Source organism: Petromyzon marinus, chromosome 36 (genome assembly GCF_048934315.1).
Source record: "Petromyzon marinus isolate PM22_M1 ecotype Great Lakes invasive population chromosome 36, UKy_Petmar_22M1.pri1.0, whole genome shotgun sequence".
Taxonomy (NCBI): Eukaryota; Metazoa; Chordata; class Hyperoartia; order Petromyzontiformes; family Petromyzontidae; genus Petromyzon; species Petromyzon marinus.
Genome location: NC_133702.1, coordinates 4306226 through 4328376, shown reverse-complemented (window position 1 = coordinate 4328376; position 22151 = coordinate 4306226). Strand labels below are relative to the sequence as shown.

At 46.7% G+C, this 22151-nt stretch overlaps 1 protein-coding gene across 1 annotated transcript in view; it reads left to right on the top strand.

Annotated features, from left to right (window-relative positions):
• The window catches only part of EEFSEC (eukaryotic elongation factor, selenocysteine-tRNA specific), a 66007-nt gene that overhangs the window by 13625 nt on the left and 30231 nt on the right, over positions 1–22151 (top strand). Inside the window, exons 9-10 of the mRNA XM_032966676.2 lie at positions 44–205; positions 9995–10151. Of these exons, the coding sequence (XP_032822567.2) occupies positions 44–205; positions 9995–10151 (319 nt within the window). The remainder of the gene's footprint in view (positions 1–43; positions 206–9994; positions 10152–22151) is intronic.

Genomic DNA, 22151 nt, shown 5'->3' with positions numbered 1-22151 from the left:
CGTTTAAGGACGCTGGCGAAACGCGCGCTCTCCTTGCACACAGGTAATCGCGTCCCGCCTGGACGCAGACATCCACGCCAACAGCTGCCGCCTGGCGTTCCACGGCACGCTGCTGGAGGGCTTCGAGGAGAAGGGCTACAGCGACGCCAGCCTGGCGCACCTCCGCGTCTACAAGACCAAGAGCAAGGAGGGTACCGTGGAGAGGGTGAGCAGTCAGGACAAGTCTTAACGACGGCAGTAGTAGTCGTAGTAGTCATCAGTGGCTGTCGATCATCACTATCATCATCATCACGATCCACGGACAGATAGCCGGGTAGGTGTCCACTGCACATTTCGTTATTTGTTTCCACTTTCCTCTGTCTTGTGCCAATATGCTCAAGTAGTGCAACATCTTTCTGGCACCGATCGTCGTCAAGCCATTCTCAAGCCATTCTCTGTGAGGTCTTCCTCTCTTTCCAGTTCCTTACACTCCTCTGAACAACAACAACAACACACTTTTAACTTTGCTGTTTTTGTCCATACAACGTGTCTCCAAATAGTGCCAGTTTCCTTCTCATCACTGCTTGCATCAGATCTTCTACGTGCAACCTTTATTGCTCGTACATTGGTCACTCTTTGGGTCCAGCTTAGGCGTTGATGTGTATGTATGTATATTGAGCTTCTTTTGTACCTTACTTAACCAACCGTGATAATTGGAGGTGCGGGGAAGGCCAGCAAATTAAACACAGAAAGCAGTTCTAAAGAAATTAGTTTTCAATCTTGATATATATAGTGTGTAGGCGGTGCAACTGCACCGGCATCCGCAGGCCAGATGTGCCGAGGATCTGGGCTACGGAAGAGAGAATAGGGAGCCCTGAATCGGGGTTCATGCCAACCACACTTCATCACTGGGAGTAATAATAATCATCATCATTTACAATCCATTGTTAGTCCACTGTCGGGCGAAGGCCGCCCCATGCTATGTCGGTTATGGGGGTTATTTGACTGCACCTCACCACACGGGTCAATGCGGGCTGGTAAAGGGATTGCCGAGAACCAGTTAAGATATCGCTCAGCACCGATGCCAGCCATAGGCAGAAATCAAACCGACGTGTATATACGGGTGCGTGTTTGTGCATTGTATATGTGTGGAGCTGTGGCGGCAGTGGTTAGCGCACTGCGCGACGCACCCGGCCACCAGAGTTCGATGGGCGCTCGCAGCCGAACATCGGTGACGAGTGAATATTTTAACTGGTCTTGGGCCTCTCCTGGGTATGCTTTGCATAAAACATAAGCGCTGGGGAGACAAAGGCGGTCGGGCGCGGCGTTGGCCACACCACCACCTCATGTGGGAGGTCTTCATCGGTGCACGCTTGGCCCGATAGCCTGTGAACACCACTTGCCCCGATAGTCTGTAAGCGGCTATATGGGGGATCATTGTGTTGTTGTATAGACATCCTTCTGTGTTTTATGTGCAAATTTGTGAGTTTTTGTGTGTGTGTCTTTGTATTGTATGGGGAGTGGTGGCGCAACGGCGAGTGTACCACGCTCGGAACCGTGCGACCTGAGTTCTGTTCTCGGCCACGGTTAGCGTGAATGGCAAGGGATGTCTGAACCGGTCTTGGGGCCTCCTTCTTCAACCCGCATTGACCAGCGTGGTTAAGCCAGGCCATACAAACCCCCCCCCCCCCCGTGACTGACACGGCGTAGGGGGTTGTGCCTTGTGTCAGCGAATGCTGCTGTAGGACCAGCATGAATGGCACTGATTCTATGTTTAACAGATACGTTAGACTGCATTCTGTCTGCGAGCCAGTGAACCAGCCTTTGCGGTGCACTGAAATACTTGTGGATATTGACTGTTCGCATATTTTCGAGTGCCTCGCATTGTACGTCAGCACTCGAATTTATTGTGCCGCTTTGCGGTGTCGCGTCTTGCTCACTCCGCTTATTAAAACGCACGCACACACACACAGGCATTGGCGCACACACACACACACATGCAGGCACACTCGCACACTTGCGCAGACTTGCTGGCAGAGGGTACACATTATATATCCGGAAATTGGTGTAATTGGATTTTTGTGGGCTGTTTTCCTTTCATGATCATCCATGCCTGAATATGGATTCAAATATTTTATCAGGTTACCGCCGGTTCACCGAGAGAGTAAAGGACTCTGTGTACCATATGGGCTGAAGCGCGGTGTTCTTGAGTCGTTGTACCCTTGCACGTCAAGTCAAGACCAGGTTTTTTTTTTCGATTGATCGCAGTGTAAAGTTTTGATTCGGTGCTTTTTTTTTTAAAACACAGGTGGCAATGCGCCGCTCGGCTTTGCGTGGACACCAAACGCACAAAAGTTAAAAAAAGTAAACCGCGCACTTAACTGCCTTTAATAATTTTCAAATACAATGAACTGTATTTTTTTCACTGTATTTATTTCCTCCCCCTCTCCCCCCCCACCCCGTCGTCTCTCTTTCTGCGCGACGGTATGACAGCACGGCACAATAGCCAAACACGCGCGCGGGCCCACGACGATCGGGGATGTTTATCCGGTCTGCGGCCGCTCCTGAGTTCCGTCACGCGAACACGCTCGCCCTTTTCGCTGGCGCCTTGTGCGCGCTGCCCTTTTGTTTTTATGCCGTGGCATTTTTTTTAGGGCTTTTGCCGCTGCGTCTTCTTTTCTTTTAATTTTTTTTTGTTTTGCGTCGGCGGAATGCACGGGCATTGGCGCCACCCGTCCTGCCGCCGCCTCTATAACGCCCGCCACCAGCACCCGCCACGAGCCATGGCTCACGTCCCCAAGTATCTAAACATTTATCCTTTAAATGGTTTTTATCTTGTGTACATTTTTGTTCCGAACGTACGCGTGTCGTTTTATCTATTTATTTCCCCCCTCCCCCCAGCACCCCCGCCCACGATCGCGGTGCGCGTGTCTGCCCATCCACGCTGAGTGGCGTCATTGTGGATTTTTTCTTTATCGAGATTGTATGTTTAGCCCAACATGCGACGTCCCGGAATAAAAACGGGTGTTAGGGCACTGCCACGGTCGGTCGGTCGCTGGGTGCGGCCTAGGGATTTTCGCGATGGAAATCCAGCGGTCGTGACCTGAAGACGAATGCTTGAGCCCGAAGAAAAATAAATGGTAATGATAAAAATAAATCTCCCTCTCTCCGTCTGTCCTTTCTTGGACATGATACGTTTTTTTTAGGCAGCTCGCTATAACTTTAGCCCAGTGATAAGTTAGGAACCGAATGGAAATGACGAAAAGAAAACATTCCACTTGTGTGTTCGAGATCGCTCTCTGCCTACATCGGTAAAAAACATTACTGCGACTGCAATGCAAACTGCAAGTGGGAGATTAAGTGATGGCTTATTATTATGGTTTAATACGGGTCTTTTCGAGGCCAGATTTGAACATACTGTGAATGCTTTGGAGGCGATTTGTCACGTTCGATTTAATCAACCCTGAAATATTTTCTATTAACACATCCTGGCTTGCAGGGCTGGGTTATGAGAATATGTTTTAGGCTGAAATGTAACGTTTTTTAGGTGTAGCACAGAACCTGTCTGAAAAGAACCGCTCAAATATTTGTCAAACTACATTCGGACACATGCAGCCTTGCCCCCACATGGATGTGTAAATAACGTTAACTGCCTCTTTATCACGGCACAGAACTGTAACCAGATATAGCCATACTTAGCGGCTTGAAAAAGCACTAATTTAAGCCTCCAAAATTATCCAGAGCCATATAAATAACCTCCCGGGCATTGCGAAGGGACCATTTGACAGTATATTTTACGGCCCAAACGTTATCTGCCCATTTGATCCCTTCATTTAGTTAGCAATTTCTTGGTTTGCACAGCAAAACCCTACATTATCCCTTAAGCCCAGGCATAATATTGTTTGGGAAAGGGTCCCACGTTCTAATGAATGAGTACAGTGGCCTTGCCCTGGCTGACCTGTGGCCATTGGCACCTAGAGGATATGTATTTGTCACTGGCACGTAACGAGGGCAAATTAAAATGCCTTCGTGCTCGAGAGGGGAAAAAAACCTAAAAAACCTCCTAAAAACCCGAGCCCTCAACAGCGAACAGGGCCCGGCGGCCTTGCGCGCATACCGCAGTAATCCGCTATTTGGATTGGCGAACGGGGGTCCCTTCTTTCAGCCAGCTCCAACGGGGTGGCTTTAGGCCTCCGATCCCATTTGTCTGCGGAGCAGTAATGTGGGGCCCCGAAGCCCATTGGACCCCGAGAGGTCAGTCAGTGGCGGTTGCCGATTGGCCGAGCGGTGCCCAATGACGGGGCCCCCCGAAAAGCACAAAAAGACTTTGGCCGAGAGAAAAAAAACACCGGCGAGGGCCGTGACGAAATCTGTCGAAAGGAGTCTTGAAACTAAAATCGAGCGGCGATGTTGTGCAGCGAGTAGAATTGGAAAGGTGTTTTTCAGGGCATCGTTGTTGTCATCATTAGGATCGTGGTGACCGTTATTATTGTCACCATTATCACGTGAAGTTTGCAACAAAGGTCGCGGAATGCAACCTACAAAAAACATTTTCGGATGAATATGCTTTGAATCAGGGATGTGGCTACAAACAAAAAATAATGCACCGAGTTTTGAAACCACTGGGAGTGGTTAAGCAAAACTTTTGAACATTATAAGCTAATTTAAACAGAGGCAATCCAAACTTGGGTATAAATATTTAACTGTGTATATATAGTACACGTTTATATGACATACTATTTGTATATTGGTGTAGAAACTGGAGTGGGCTATAATTGAAAAGGCTGTCCACATTCGTGAATAACGCTGCCATTTAACAAAAAGTATGTTCGTGGTTGATATGATGGGTGTTTTTTTTATTTTTGGATGTGCCCGAATTCCACCATCGTCCCTTATTTTTATTTATTTTATACACACTGGTTTGAACATAAGTTCGTGACTGAGAGTTTAACGTAAATTAAATTTGCTATTGCGGCGTGCACAAAGAATGTCACTCTCGTATGGCATTGCTCAGACAGCATGTACGTGTCTTTGTCTGTGTAATGTGTAAGGATATATTTCATTGACAGGTTAACACATTTGTTTTGTAAACTTAATAAATAAAATACGCTTCATGGTTTAGAAAACTGCGCCTTAAATTTCAGGCCCGAACAGCGCGTTATTGTCCAAAAATTACATACTTGTGGCTGTGAGCAATTTATTTCAGCTTTTTTTTTCCGCCCACATATCTCACCAAAATTTAAACAACGTGCAAACACGAGGCCATAATTGAACCTACTAATACTTCGACCGTGCTCCGCATTAACGTGGGATTTAAACATCATGCAAAATAAACAGGGGGAAATGTGGACGAAAACAGCCCAAGTGACACATTAGTGTTTTGTCTGGCCTTTTTTTTTCCACCCCCGACGTTTCAAACTGCACAGGCAGCCCCGTCTGTGAAGTTTCGTAGCCTATGTGGGCAAGGTCGGCAGAACCCCCGCTCTATGTCTGCGCTAAATTCCGCTATTCATAACCGGCCAATCGCTCGTGCCTCCGGGTGCCGTGAACTTGCGTTAACCCCCCCAGACATGCAGTTCTTTCACACAGGAACTCAAATTAAAAAAAAAACTCCGCTCCTTCAAACGGACACTGATTGCCTAAGCTTTCGCGCTGCCAACTTTGCGCGGCCAGCGTCAGAAAATGGAAGGGGTGGTGGTGGTGGTGGGGGGGGGGTAGAAAAATGTTTGAAAATTGCTGCACTTTCATCTACAAAACCCACGGGGGGAAAGGGGCAGTCGGGGGCGGGGGTAGTGGGGAGTTGCCGTGCGCTGGGACGACAAGTCAAAACTAATGTTTTGAAAACCCCGGGTTTGCTTTATTGATGGAACCCCCCCCCCCCTTTCTCCAGGCCCGCCGGCAGACTTCTTAGGGGACAATATTTTCGAACCTCTCATTAATCATCCCGTGCTCTGCTGTTTGTAAGCCGCGCTTAAGGTTAATTTTTCCGCAATTTTGCCCGCAATTTTCCTGACAGTTTTTTAATTGTCTCTATGTGCGGTAGAGCCCTGGATAGCTTCATTCTGAACGTGGTGGCGTGCGCGCGCACGCAGCTGAGGAGGGGTGGGGGACGTCGCTGTGTTGGAATTTTTATGAAACTCGAGGCGCTGTGGTTTTTTTTATGGCCGCTGATTTTTTTCTGTTTAACACCTACGCCCGTTTTGATGAGCATGACGCCCGCCAGTTTGTGCGAGTAAATTCAAGCAGGGCCACGAGCATGCTGCGTATACCACTTTGCGTGTCACCACTTTATGGCGTGGTTCAATCCAGATTTGCCTACCCCCAAAACGTGTGCGGCTTTGCCACCTGCTATGCGGTTGATTTTGCGCACGGTGATATGTGTCTGGTTTAGCGCTGCTGTACGTCACCAATTCCTTATAATTATGCAGTGGTCATCCGAACACGTGGGTCTAATAGCACCTTAAGTAGAAGGCCAGGATAGTTGGAGGAAGTCTCTTCTTTGGTATGGCAGAACGACAACGGCATTTAAGGTGGTCAAGCCAGATAGCCGCGTTAGGAGCCGCGGAGTACATCGCTATGATGTTTCCTTCGTATTGGTGGATCGGGCATTGCGACGTTAAACTGTTTATGGTTTGTTCTGGATGACCACAGTCGCACACTGGAGAGTTTTTAATTTTCCATTTGAGTATCAGGTATCCGCATCTGCTGCTATGGTTTGTATAGATGTGGTTTTAGGGTGGACCACGATCTTTGTGTAAGATCAAACCCAAGGATCTTCTGTGTTGGGTCTTTCACAAGGTGTTTGCGAGTTATTTTGATAAATGTCAGGCACATAGCAATTAATCAATTAACATTCTTACGCTTACGATATACATACTTCAGAATGTGTGCGTATCAATCAATTGTTAAGGATTTAAGTCTACATCATGGAATGAGTGACACAAAACTGAAACGACAAACAAAATGGGAGAGATTCTACAGACGGAACAGACACAACAGACAGAACGTACATGACAGTGCAAACGAGATGTATACGATACAAAAATGTAGACGTTCAGAAGTTTTACTTCCCGAGTAAAGAAGCCCATTGGGCTATACAGCTCTATAAAAAAGGGTCACTCGGCCAGCAAAGACAAATAACGGCAACAGGCTGCGTCAAACATTGCAGATGAATCGATAACTGTCATTGAATAGCGGCGGTGGTATAGCGGTGGCGAATCGCGACAATTCACCAACGCTTGTGTTAGCGGGGGTGGGGGGCGGTGGGTGAAATTGTCTTAGCGTGTGGGGTACGCGACTGCAAGAGTGCCGCGAGTGACGGGATCAGGCGCGCTGAACAGGAAACAAACCGAGGCCCGCCAGAGGAGACGGAGAGGGGGCTCCTGCACACTCTCAAACCTCGCGTGCATGGGAACACCTGCAGTCTCTGGGAAAGTTGTTTGGCTCGCGGGCTCGAGGCCGTGGGATTGCGGGGGCAAGCGGAGTGCCGGTGAAGCTCGAGTTTTCACCATGAGCAGGCGTGAGGCTGCGATTGGGACGGATGTGTTGTGAGCGCAATTTGTGGGACTGTGTGCGAGTGTGCGTAGAACACTCGCACACAGTCTCGGAAGTGTAGCGGTTAGCGTGCTACGCTGCGCTGCAAACCCGGTGACCCAGGTTCGATTCCCGCTCATGGCCAACACCAGTGACGATTATCTGAACCAGTTCTGGGCCTCCCCTAAGTCGACTCGGCCTCAAATGATTACCTGGTGTGATGTGTAAACAGCGCCACTGTGGAGATAAAGGCAGCCAGGCATGTTGCTGGCCACCCACCCCCTCGTGTGCCACGCGGGCCTTCGTAGGTGCTCGCTAACAGCACTTGCCCCAAAAGCCTGTTAAGGTTACAGGGAGGATCTTTGTGTTTGACATTTGTAAAAGTGCGTTTGCAATGTGCCCCTGTAAAAGCACCATTTTGTATATTCTCATGTGCACCTCAATGTAAAATTCGTTATTAATAGTCATAATTTACAGCCCTTTGTAAAGTCAGTGAAGGATGAAGGCCTCTCCATGTGGTGTCAGTCATGTGGTGGTTTCACCATACTTAGCCACACTAAATTTTTATTAAAAGCTTTCGTGACTGCAGTGATTCATATTCTTGGTTCTTTCGGTAAAGTCACATTGAAGGGAAACAATAAAATATATATAAAACAATAAAGTTCTCACGACGTTTCGACTGCAACACAAGCAGTCATCATCAGGTGTGAAAACCAACGGCAAGAACATTTGATGATGACTGCTTGTGTTGCAGTCGAAACGTCGTGAGAATTGTATTGTTTTATATATATTTAATTGTTTCCCTTCAACGTGACTTTACCGAAAGAACCAAGAACATTAGCCACACTAGTCAGTCCGGGTTGTTGACATCGGAAGTGTCCCACTACTGGTTCAGGTATCACTTACCACTGACTTTAGCAAAGGCTGGCAATCAAACTCGATTGCTCGGTTCATAGTAGAGTGTGCTAACCACTGCGGTGATTGGAAAGTCCACGGTCTGAGATATAATGATTGGTGCTATAACCAATAGTAGCTTTTAAGCTCATAATATATTTTTTAAGAATTGGCACATTTCATAGCGGTCGATTAACTCTCGCTTGCCATTCACCAACTCGAACTGACCAAAGTGGTTCTATTATAGTCTTGGTGGCAATATCCTAAGGCGCTAAATGCCAATGTCGAGGTGCGATATTGGCGAGAGGATTTCGGGAGAGAGAGTTCGTGTGGTTTTGCGTCTCCTCCTCCATTGATGGTGGCGCAGACCACAGTGTGGTTTATGGTACAGTCCGAAGTTTGGGTTGCATGGCCACAATCCCGCACTGTGGCTTGTCTTACATTTTTTTTGCATTTTCATGAAGGAGATGTTGTGCATAGGCCTGTGGATGTTCTGATGCAGTTGATGGTTACACCCGTGACTTTGAGGAATGTCAAATGGTGAAGTATGGTCACTCAACCCGATAACTACTCAACCTTCCCATGGGGGAGTTGAGCAGGGGGATTGACAAGGCCTGTAAGAATTTAGTTATTATTATAGATTAACCCCCATGTTGTTTTTGGTATTTTCAGTCATCCCAGTGTGTTAAGTGAAAATTTAGAAACATGCTAAATATACAGAGAGAACTGGAAGAAAATATATATTTTAAAATACAAATCTGGAGAGAACCCAGACTTTCCAGACCTGGTTCCCTGCACCCTCTGTGTCTCCACAGTTAAATATTCAAGTGGGAGGAAAGCAGTGATCTAGTGACAGTGAAGTCGTATGAATTAGTGGTTCGAGGAGCAACACAGAGCTCCCCGTGCAAAAGTATTAAAGCCTAGGGAGATTGACAGGATCAAGTACATTTCACTTGAAGGGAAACGTGGAGATGGATAACGCAACTGTGTCAACGTCGCTTCCGGTATCAAGCTGTGGGCTTGTTGGCTCAGCCCTCGTGCACGTACGAACAATTCAAACACATTGTGAGAATGATACACACAAATAACGTCGTCGTGACTGATTATAACACTTCACGTACTCGTATACAATAACAGAGGATGTCAGTAAAAGGCAACTACATTTGGTTCTCTTTGCACTGCATATGCTCATCGTCAGCCATGATCTATCCACTGCAGGATGTGAGCCTCTGCAGTCCTTCCCCATCTCCTACGGTATTGCAATGCAACAAGTCATCTAGCTAAATCTATGAAAGATAAACAATGTTTTTTTTCCCCAGGTAAGGCCCATTGAGCTATGTAGCTTTTTTTCAGAAGCGACCTAGTCACAAATGATAGCTCAACGAAGTGGCTTATCGTGTGGAAATTTATCGTAGTCAAATACTCAAAATGTATCTTATGTGGAGGGGACCTGTAGAAAAATTAACGCGACCACGGGGCGAACTTGCAAACTCCAGATATACAGGCATCAGGGTCGGGTCTTGACCACTAACAAATATAAGTTAATCATCCTCGTCTGACGGTGCGTGTGTGTGTGTGCACTTGGTAGGCGAGCGGGGAGTATGAAGTGATCGGACGTTCGCTCTTCAAGAAGGAGACCAACATGCAGCTCTTCGTGGGCATGAAAGTCACGCTGTCCACCGGCGAACAGGGCCTCATCGAGGGCGGCTTTGGGCAGAGTGGCAAGTTCAAGATCCGCGTGCCGGGTAGGTTGCAGCCTTTGGGCCGGCGGGCGTGCGATGTGCCGCGGGTGTCCCCCTGTGTTGCTGCTGCTGCTGTGTGTTGGTGGACGAATTGTAGGTGGGCCATTGCTGTGAGCTGCCTGTGATCTCGGTAAAGTGGTGCCAGGCGCCGCCTTGCAATTGCTCAGTCGCTCGCTCACGCCCCTGCTCAAGGAAGAGCCTCGACTACAGGGGGCCTCCAGAGAGCCCCTCTAAAAGGGTTTGTCGGCCTGTCTCGTCTATGTTGGCCAGAGGTCTTAGAGGAGGTCAGAATACCCACACTTTACCCCACCAGACGTGACCTGTCGATTGACTAACAGCGGTGTGCCCATTTATACCACTGCGTGGTGGGGAGATGTGGGAAAAATCTGGGCCCTTGTTTCAACTGCCGAGGCGGAAGATCAAACCCGGCAGCCCTTCGATTGCATTTCCTGTTTGGTGAACTTTACACCATGGCAGCTTCTATTTTGGATGAAGTAAGTCTGAACATTTGTCAGTCACGTACTCTTGTGGGCCCAGTCAATCACGAATGCGTGCATTAGTCTCGGGTTGGATGGTTGTGAGGAGCTCGCAAATACTTGAAAGATCTCGGTCTGGTGGTGCATGCCTCATTGCATGCGAAGTTTGGTGGATGTGCTCCACCTCGCATCGCAGAGAGCGATGCGAGGTGGCCAGGAGTTGGCAGTACAGCAAGTGGGTTCATGAATATGTTGTGTTGATACCTTGGAGTGTTATGCTCTCCTATGAGTGGCCTTTGTTTTTTTTACATGTACTCCCGTTTATTCAGCATGCATAACACTCATCACAGAATAACCCCCTTGATAAAGATTCTCCATATGCAGTGAGGCTTTCCTTTATAAATGGCATTCATATTATTTGGAAATCGTTAGAAATTGACTCCTTTTTGGCAGGCGAGGATGCGTTGGCTGGGCCATGTCACCCAAATGCCAAATCGGCTCTTGTGTGGCTGGATGGGAGGGGATAAACGGGTAAAGCGCGCTAGCTAGATAAGAGATGGGCAGATGTGGGACCGAGTGGACTTGTTGACAACTGGTACCCACCGTGTCAAGATCAGCCTCTATGGTGGGGGGGCTGTCATGAAAGATGCTGCTGGGCAGTTGGAGGCAGTTGCCCTCCAGCAACAACGGAAAATAAGAGCAGCGATGCTCACGTCAATTAACAGTATTGGGTGGTTAAATCACGGAGTGTTGGCGCAGTGGGGAATACAGGTGGTTAACCCATCAGTCGCTGCCCTGTTAACTCCTAACACCTGGGTACTTATCCCAAGACCTCCTGCGATTGAGCCTTTACCGCTTAACACGACCCCGTAGTGCAGCTATCCCGTCACAAACGTCTTGATGGGCCTCGGCATCGTTTCCAGCAACCGTAGGAGGAGGAGTGCGAGTCGGGAAAACGAGCAACGTGTCAAGTGATGCAGTCCGTAAACCCGCAACACCTGGGTCTGCTCCGTGATGATCTTCCCCAACTCTGCGCCTTCATCTCCCCACGTGGCCTCTTGAGTGCGCACCAAGCCTGGTCCAGGTGCCGGCACTTAGTCATCGTGAGTCGGCTTTGCTCTCCTCCCCCCTCCCCCCACCCTCCGAGGATGTCCTGGGACTCGTTGGTGCTGCCCCCGGCTGCCCCAGGCTGCCCCCGGCTGCCCCTGGGGCTCGATATAGCCAGGCCCCGGTTTATTTATCCCGGGCTGTGCCACATTTTGAAATGTGGTTTTTGCACGTAGTCGACACGATATAAATGAATACAGTTGTAAGTTTTGATTTAAAGCTTTCGTGACTGCAGTAATTCATATTCTTAGTTTTTTCGGTAAAGTCACGTTGAAGAGAAACAACAAAATAATAAAATATATATAAAATATATTTTTATTGTTTTATATATATTTTATTATTTTGTTGTTTCTCTTCAACGTGACTTTATATATTTTTATTGTTTTATATATATTTTATTATTTTGTTGTTTCTCTTCAACGTGACTTTACCGAAAAAACTAAGAATACAGTTGTAAGTGTTTGTGGAGCAGATCGTAATAAGTGCTCTCTGTGACAGCACTTTCTCCGCGGATTCTTTGTAGGGTGCTGGAATGAATTATTAATTTGGTTTAACACGTAGGCTTCCGCGACCAATATTATTCATAACAAAGGTTTTTGGGTTTGATCGCGTTATTTATAAATGTGTCTAAACCCTCTACCACCCGACATGGCCAATCAGTAAGGGATTTGTCACGTAAACAAAACGACACATAGTTACTACTTCAGCCCACCGGTGTGTTGAAGAGTGAATCCACAACATTTACAATCTCAGTACGCCGTTTCGCTGGTAATTACATCCAGCATCATCGCCACAGTAAACAAAAAAACCCCACCACATTGCGTTATAATAAACTCAATCGTTAAATGATGAATTAAAAAAATTCTGCTTTATACGAAGGCCAAGTGTTGGCTTTATTGAGACGTTTGGGGGGGAGCATTGGATAAAAAAAAGCGCAAGCTTTGTACAAAACGCGTTATTTAGAAAGTAAGAGGGTTCAGCCATTGTGCACGTCCCACACAGTTTTTTTTGCGACAGCTGTACAATGCTTTTTTTTTCCTCTCTTTCTTTTTCTCGCACCACCGTCGCTTGTCGTGCCGCGCCGGCCGCTCATTCCGCTCGGTTCTTCCTACGATGCTTATCGCGGCGCTTGAGCAAAAAGAGAAGGAGCCTGGGGCAGTCCTTGCGCGCGTGCGGTAACGAACAGGTTAAAGTGCTCTCTCCGTGCGCGAAGGCTAGCTTGTGCCGTTTCTCGTACGTGGGTGGATTAGCGCTATTTGCAAAGTACGCGAAAAGGAGCTATTACCGAGAATTTAAAATGAAATGAGAAATGGCTCCCTGTGGATCGGTTCTCCCCTTTTTTTCGCGGCAGCAATCTTAAAAGCCATAATTTTGCCTCTTTAGGCTGCTGATGAAATGCGGTTCTGGTTGAGTGGTTTTTGCCGCACGGGGCTAAGTAATGTATTTATTTTCTTGATTGCGGTTTGTGCTTTTTTAAATGAAAAAAAAACGCGTTGGGAATATAAGCAACAGATTAGAGCAGTGCATTTTGGAGTTATTATAAAAGCTGCCAAAAGCTGTGATGTCGCCTAAAAGTTACGTATTTGTAATTTTATGAAATTTCCGTTATATATTTTTTTTATTTGAAAGCCGCTTTCCTGCTACTGCCTTTTGCCTTTCCTTAATCTGTGCGAAACTACATTTCTCAGGTTAAAGAAACGCCCATATTCACAATATTCATAACGGGCGTTCCATGGAAGTGAATAAAAGTTAGTGGATTGCATGCATTGCTCCACGGGGTGGAGGGGGTGCGGGGAAACGTCTTCCCTTCCAAAATTCGCAGGTTGTGACAAAAAAACCAATCCGTTTGTTCTAATTTTCATTGCAATTTCCATTGTTTTTGTGACAGAACGGCTAGTCAATATATTTTGCATATTAAATGTTTTTTAAAAATGTTTTATAACAGGAATTATATAATGACAGCAGTGGAATGGTGATGATTATTTGTTTTTTGTTAAATTAAGTTTCAGTAGTTTAGATTTTTCTATAATAGCAAATTGTTATTCGTGATACTGGTATATAACTCCCAAAACAGTACAATATAATCAACATAATCTATGCGTTAAACAATTTAATTCATACATTCATTATAATATACCTTACGAGTAAATAGTTGCAAATTATACTTTTATAGTACATACCAATGCTAAAATATAAACGCATTACAGTATTCATAATTAATACATTACACTTAATTCCATTACTTGATAAACACATTACAGTGATCCTTAACTGATATAACACTGTCGTTAAAGCGTTTGTTTGACAACGTGTGCGTATTAACCCATAACTTGTATACGTATAAACATATCCACAATAGATGTTTTTTTGGGTTAGATCACGTGAATATAAATGTGTCGTTAAACCCGCCACCACCCGACACAGCCAATTAGTAAGGTTTGTCACGTAAAAACATACCAATTTGTTGCTAGTACAGCACACCGTTGTGTTGGAGAGTAAACATAAGCTTTCTTCGGGAATTACAATACAGTATTGCGCTCTCAGACTGCGTTCTGTAATTTGAAAGCAAGAGTGCTTCGGCAGTGGCATACTTGCCAATATAACTCAACATATTCTTAGTTTTTTCGGTAAAGTCACGTTGAAGAGAAACAACAAAATAATATATATATAAAACAATAAAAATTCTCACGACGTTTCGACCATAACTCAAACGGTCATCATCAGGTCATCATCACCTGATGATGACCGTTTGAGTTATGGTCGAAACGTCGTGAGAATTTTTATTGTTTTATATATATTATATTATTTTGTTGTTTCTCTTCAACGTGACTTTACCGAAAAAACTAAGAATATGAATTACTGCAGTCACGAAAGCTTTAAATCAAAATATAACTCAACATGTTCATCAGAACTCTGCCATGGAACGGATAATTTTTTTTAAGATCGTAACCGCTCTTCAGGCATTTACTAATCGACGCTCCAGCTCGGCCTTGCGTTGTTTTCGGAACTTGTGTAGAGTTACCCACCAATCCTGTGCGTTTGTTGTGATGTGCTAAGTTCATTAACTTTTGTAATGATGATCTATATAATAATATGGTCCTTTATTTTACCTAGCAAAGCCTCAACTGAGTCTCAAGTCCTGGGATGGATGCCCAATGCCACCGTTATGTTTCATGTGCTTTTGTATATATTTTAGCCACTGTAGTATTTATCGTTGGAATTAACTTATCGTCCTCCACGGAGATGGATTGATTATGTAGGTTCATGTACGGGTGCTCTACGGATCGTCGCATCACGATTTGGGGATGCTTTCGTTTAGCACTGGACAGCTCATGGCCAATAACGATGACAATTATTTATTGAGAAAACTAATTACTCGTCGCAGGCTGAATCAAATAGGGCGAGCATGGCAGTAGCCCGCCGCTGGCACTTTTTCGTGCGTGAATGTCTGGAGAGTATCGCCAAGTTCGCGAGCGTCGCACCTCATCCAGCGCCTTCCAAAAACCGTGCGGCGGAGGAGCCATGTGGAGCGGGTTAGAGCATTAATCGCACGAAAAAAATGTTAAATCCCACAGACGATCACGGCCAGGAAAGCCAACTGTGGCACACATCTGGACAGGGGTGGCACGTGACGGCGGGAGGAAACGCCGACTGTGAAGACGAATTGAAAAGGGAGCGTGCGTGCGTGCGTGCGTGCGCGCGCTCACAGCAGGGCCCCACTAACAACTAACAGCATCTATGGGGCGGAATGAAGAAGAGGGGAGGAGAGAGAAGGGAGGGGGAAGGCGAGGGGGCGGCACGGATGATGATGAGGGTGGGGGTGGCGGCGGCGGGAGAGCGGGATCGTGCAGGGGACAGCCCTCCCGAGATGTGGCCCCACGTTGGCCTGAGCCCCGAGAAATCCTCGCCAGCTTTCAAATGCCCCCCCCCCCCTTCCTCCCCATCGTGCGCTGCTAACCCGATCCAGCCCACGCAGTCCCGATCCCGCCACCCACCCTATCCCTCGTCTCAAGCCAGCAGCCTCCCACCTCCTCCGCCTCCTCTCCGTGCCCTCCCAGAAGCCCCTTGCCCAGAGCTTGGCGGTACCCTTTCCCCATGCCAGCTGTTTACGTAACCTCTGAACCCGCTTTGGAAACCCTACCTGAGTCCTAATGAAGTCCCCGTGTGGCCCGAGTGCACAGAGGTGTTTGTGGGGCGCGGGGTGAGGAGCGAGGCTCGTGGGTAGACGTGGCTGTTGGGTACATGTTGTCCCCCCCCCCACTGTTTCCCCTCCAACAGCAATTCCTCAACTTACAGTGAACTCCGTTTCACTCCCCGTTGCTTGCCATTCAATGGGATTTTTGAAAAATATATATTTTGCCTTTGTTCTCCAAATTTTATCCCAATTGTGCTATCATTGTCGTTTGGAAATCTTGTTGAGTTGCGTATCACGTTGTGTTAGACGATGGGCATTGGAAGAAGATATCATGGAACTAAAGTAACCCTTTATCCACACTAGGAGACGAACTTTCCCACCATGCTACAGAGATAAATTTTTTGTTGGATGACAAACCAATATTTTTAATTCTCAGAGCTTAAATTTAATGTGATGTTTATTTGTATGTAGGTATGGATGTATGTTGAACGTCTTTTGCATCGTACATAGCCAACCGTGCTAACCATGCTAATCGGTTGCTGCGTGCATTGGTGATTGGCCTCAGATCATCAACTATTTTTACTAATATATTGCTGCCTGGATTTGAACTCATAATCTCAGCAGTTCTGGCGCAGTGCTCTGACCACTGATTCATCCAAAATTCTGAAAAAAGACCTCACTTTATTCAAATTAAGATCGCCCTGCTTTTATTTTATCAAGTCAATCAACTTACTCATATTTAAAAATGGGGTTCTCTTAAATAGCCCCTGCTAACATCATGTACTGTGATAAAGTTTTTTTAATTATTAGTCTCCAGGTTTTAATTAGAATGGGACACGTCTCTAGAAGGGATGATGGACGATGGCCAAGAATAATAACGGAATGGCATTCAAGGGATGGAACGCGTTCGATAGGATGCCGACTGAGGAGATGGAACAATGCAATCGGTGTGTGTGAAAATACGAGGTGCATGGGGTGCCATGGTGGCGAGATGTTAACTACCTCGCCTCGTACACAGGAGGTCGTGGGTTCGGCCCCGACTCCTGTATATTTGGAGTTTGCTTGTCTCTCTCCCCGTGGTCGTGTGGATTTTTCTCCGCGTCCATTTTTTTCCCTCCACATTTAGAATCAAGATGCGTTTAGAGTATTTGGCTGCTTTAAATTTCTATATGATGATAACCCACTTTGTTGCGCTATCATTTGTGACCAAGTCACTTCTGAAAAAGCTATATAGCTCAGTCGGTCTAACCTAATACAATAAAATAATAAAATGTTTGCATCTCAGGATCGTGAGAGATGGTGACAGCGTGACGAGGCCATACTCCGACAGTGGAGTGACCATGGCTGATGATGATGATGATGAACGTAATTTAAATAAGTTTAACATTACATAGACAACACAAAGTTAAGCAAATTGAGCAGTGCCACAACACACCACGCACACACAAGCCACCTCAAACACCCTAACTTCCATGATAAGGATCCTGTGGATATATGCCTACGCCGTGTGTCCTGGACTCAATAAAGAAGGGGAAAAAAGTCATGGTCAGGAGTGCCCTCCTGTCGTCAATAGAGCGACATTGTTTTCCAGAGTACAGATATGGTGCTGCGTTGATGTCACGAGAGTGGCAGCAAGACTTATTTTTCATTAACAAAGCTTTAAATTTAAAATGGGCAGCTTAAAAACCCACAGCCGAGACATGCATCTACAAGATAAGAGCCGTTTGTTTATTGGGTCGCGTATTCTTTTTAACTTGAGCGATGGATGGGTGCAAGAGGTGGTTGAAACCCGGCGTAAAATTATATATAACGATTTTTTTTTTAAAAGTCTGTATTAAGAAGTTACACCCACGAGTGATAATGATACCCGACAATTTGTTTGAAATTAAACATCCAAAGGTGATCCCTCTTGCCACGAAAATAAACAGTCATGCCGTGAGACTTTAACCACTCCTGGTCCTTTCGTCGGGCCGCCTGTTAGCGAGAGATAGATTACGTCATGTTTGTTATTGGAGTTGGCGCGGCACAAAAACACAGGCGCCCGATGCCCCAGTGCCAGCGGCAGCGGTGATGCTGAACAGCGCTGCTCGGTGACAGCTGGGGGTGAACGCGGCGCGGTGCCGTTCCCCGATAAAACGAGCCGTCAAAAAAAGATTGTAACATTTTTGTTAATTACGTCACCCTAAAAAAAAAGGTGACGAACCAACCGGTGTAGCTCTCCGATGTGTGTTTTTGGGCCCACCCGATGACGAATCGTTCTGCGCGCTGGGAGCTCTGTCAGCGCGCGGAGCAAAACCGTCGGACTTCGAGACGGGCAACGCGCGGTGTGACGCAAACACTCGGTCCGAGAGCTGTACAGCACAATCACGGCCACCTCCATGGTGACGCGATAAACGGCGTAAGCGTACCTGTACAGCCCGATTGTGAATCCACCGTTAGATCGTGAGGGGGTTTCTCTTCTTTGATGCCGCCGTCCACTGACGATCAGTTATTCATAACTTGTTTTTCTACGCGACGCTGCTGTCCACTTTTGATCAGTTGTTCGGAGGTTTTTTTTTAATCCATGGCTAATCACCAGAGGATGGCGGCACCGACTAAAAACAAGTTTTTACCAAGGTACTCAACCTTATTTATCGCACCATACTTCATCATCCTGGTCAGTGTGGGTTGGTAAAGGCTGGGCAGGAGCGGTGGTGGCGCACGCCTGTAATCCAGCACTGTGGAGGGAAGCGAGGGTTGGTGGTTCACACAAAATGATGCGAAACCCCTTTGGCGTGGGCCTCGTGGGTGTGCCCACGCTTTCTTTCGAGGAGAGGAGAGGTGCGTGCGGTGCAGCAAATGCAAACTCCACCATCAGTACGGGATAGAGTGTTGCACCCTCGCACTCTTTGGTTTTCTCCAGGCGTACCGGTTTCCTCCCACATGTCCACCTTCACTAATTGATTAAAAAAAACCTGAATATGTAGAGGACTGCAGTGCTTGGGGGAGAAATGTATCACCGGCTCCACCAGTTGGTTGTATCTCCCGCTTGTCTGTGCTTCCTTGCGCCTTTGGGTCGTTCCCCTCCTTTAGAGAGTGAGCGAATGCTATGCGCGTTTCAAGTTAAAATAACATCAGCCTATAATACCTGTTTTATGCGTGGTTGTTTCCCGTTATAGTACAGTCAAACACATAGTCAAACTTGAGCAAATGGCGGAAAAAATTAGTGGCTTAATGATTTGAATACGTGAATGAATAATACGTTTCTTATTTAACTCCAATGATTTTGTGAATTAAATAATTTTTTATTCTTACTGATGAGCATTACATTTATAAAATAAAAAAATTCACAAGCAATGCATGTTTAAGTTAATGTAGAAATTCAAACAAATATAACAACGCAGAAAAATAAACAAATTTTAACTCATAGATCCAGCATTTATGTTTATTGACAACTATAAAAAAATATCATCAAATGGCTTACTTATTAAAGTGTTAATTTAACGATGAAGAGACGGATTTAGTGATTGCGAACCTCGCTTTCTTATGAAGGGAGCGGCCTGCTCCTTCCCAGAGGAGATAGCGAGAAGTCAATTTTAGAAATTCAATTAAAATTCGCGCGTTTTCATACTCTGTACACAAGCACTTATTACCATAAAGCCCTAAGTCCATTGGTTCAAACGACGGGATAAAAATCGAAGCAATGCCGCACGGAGCAGCGTAGCCAAGAAGGTCGGTGGTGGGGGGGGGGGAGCCCATTTGTATCCAACCACCGCATTCGAAATGTCACTCACTGTGAGCGGCTTGACGTTAGCGCACCAGCCACCTGTGCCTTACGGTTTAACCGTAGCCCGTCGTAGTAGTCTTGCGTAGTAGTCGGGAGTGTTTACCGCTGTTCCCAACGAGTTTGACCAAACTTTCCACTGGCCGGCGGCTTTTGGAGGCTGTTCGGGGCCAACTGCGGCATTGTGGAGTGCGTCGGTGCGGTGCGTGGAGTGCGGAGTTGTGTGTGGAGAGTGGCGGTGCGGCGTGTGGAGTGCGGAGTTGTGTGTGGAGAGTGGCGGTGCGGTGCGTGGAGTGCGGAGTTGTGTGTGGAGAGTGGCGGTGCGGCGTGTGGAGTGCGGAGTTGTGTGTGGAGAGTGGCGGTGCGGTGTGTGGAGTGCGGAGTTGTGTGTGGAGAGTGGCGGTGCGGTGTGTGGAGTGCGGAGTTGTGTGTGGAGAGCGGCTTTGCGGTGTGTGGAGTGCGGAGTTGTGTGTGGAGAGTGGCGGTGCGGCGTGTGGAGTGCGGAGTTGTGTGTGGAGAGTGGCGGTGCGGTGTGTGGAGTGCGGAGTTGTGTGTGGAGAGCGGCTTTGCGGTGTGTGGAGTGCGGAGTTGTGTGTGGAGAGTGGCGGTGCGGCGTGTGGAGTGCGGAGTTGTGTGTGGAGTGCGGCGGTGCAGTGCGTGGAGTGCGGAGTTGTTGTGTGTGGAGCGCGGCGTTGCGGCGTGTGGAGCGCGGCGTTGCGGTGTGTGGAGTGTGAGGTTTACGGAGTGCGACATTACGGTGTGCGGAGTGCGACGTCACGGAGTGCGACGTTGCGGTGTGCGGAGTGCAGTGTGCGGTGTTGCGGTTGCACACTTCAGAGGTAGCCGCTGAGCGGTGAGGTCGGTTATGGAAACTTTGAGGTTCTTACCAGCCAGGGCTGCTGCTTGGAGCGAGCGTAAGCGACTTATCACTTGCCGTGTGCTCGCTTGCACTTGCGTCAATTGCACATTTTTACTTCTATACTTTATTTACAGTTAACTTTTCTTTAGTTTTAGCGACTTTCTTCCCTTTATCTTGCGCTCGGATCGTTTTGTGTAACGTTTGTTGATGAAACTCGCTGACCCCCCCCCCCCCGTGCCCCTACTGGACATCTGTGAAAAAAGAGCTTAACAGCTCATCGGATTCTCTCAGGATAAATGAAAGATACCGATTCTGTTTCTGATCCATTTGTAGATGCCCCACTAAAAACAATATATTTCAAAGGCCCTACATATCTCCGTTATGATCTCAACACACTTATTAGATATTTTAACGCTCCCCTCTGTACGAATGTGGAACCATCACCTTTACAATATTCAATGACATGTTATAAGTCAATGGGGTATCGATAAATGGATCACGAGCGATTCCATGGTAACCAGAAATGACAAGTAGAATGGATACACGTTTGAAACGCCGTTCAAATTTGATATTTTATGTATTGCACCGAACCTGCTGGGTAGGAACGTTTATATGTTCATAAAATAACCCGCCCCAAAAGATACTGATGTAAAATTTTAGGATGCTACTATTCTGTGCCTCGTACTGTAATTGTGTTACCGCGCAGTTTACGTCCGTGCGTGTAAAAAAAAACTAGTTATTTGTTTATCTGGGAGAGTCTCACGAAGTTTAAAGATTTTTTTTTAAACTTAATTTATCTTTGAGGGTTATTCTCTAGGATGGTGGGCCATTAAAAAAAAAATATTCCCATGAGTTATTTTCAGTTATCGGACCACATTATAGCTGCGTTGATTTCTCATCCTGGCTACGGCTCAACGTGCTCCCTGAGCTGCATTATCTTCGGGTTGTGCCGAACGAATACATTCTAAGGTCGCACTCATCACACACAAAGTGCTTGCCATAAATGAACCACAATACCTCGCTGATCTCGTCAGGGAGCATAAACCATCACCACACGACACTCCGGTCATCCTCGCAGCAGCAGCAGCAGCGGTTTTTGGCTAGCCATCGAACAAAGACTTGTCAGAGGATCGCTTGCTTGGAATGCTCTTCCTTCCAATATTAGGCAGCCACTGGAGCTATGCCCTTTTAAATCTAGAATTGAAAACTCATGTCTTTACAACTGCTGTTTGTGTTTAGTTTGTTGTCCTACCCCCGCACCTCCGATTAGCACGGTTGGTTACATACAGTGGGAAAGAAGTTCAACGTACATACACACATACATTGTGTTTGTGCTCATCTGGACAGAGGCAATCACGGTGAGCCAAAACTGCTGCAAGGCGGTACTTGGCTTGGCTGAGAAATATGGATGGTGGTGATGATGTTGACAGTAATATATGGCATGCGCACACGTATCGATGATGATGATGATGATGACAGTGTTGGCCACGGTCATATCGTGCACGTGTACAAATTTCGGCGACGATTACTATTGCGATATCGACCGGATATTGTCGTCCGCAACGCGTCGATAAAATTGGACGCGAATGCGTCCATGACTTTCGGGCAGCAGTTAATGACGGCAGGCTCAAGCGTGGTTCAGAAATTAATTTACCAGCGCTAA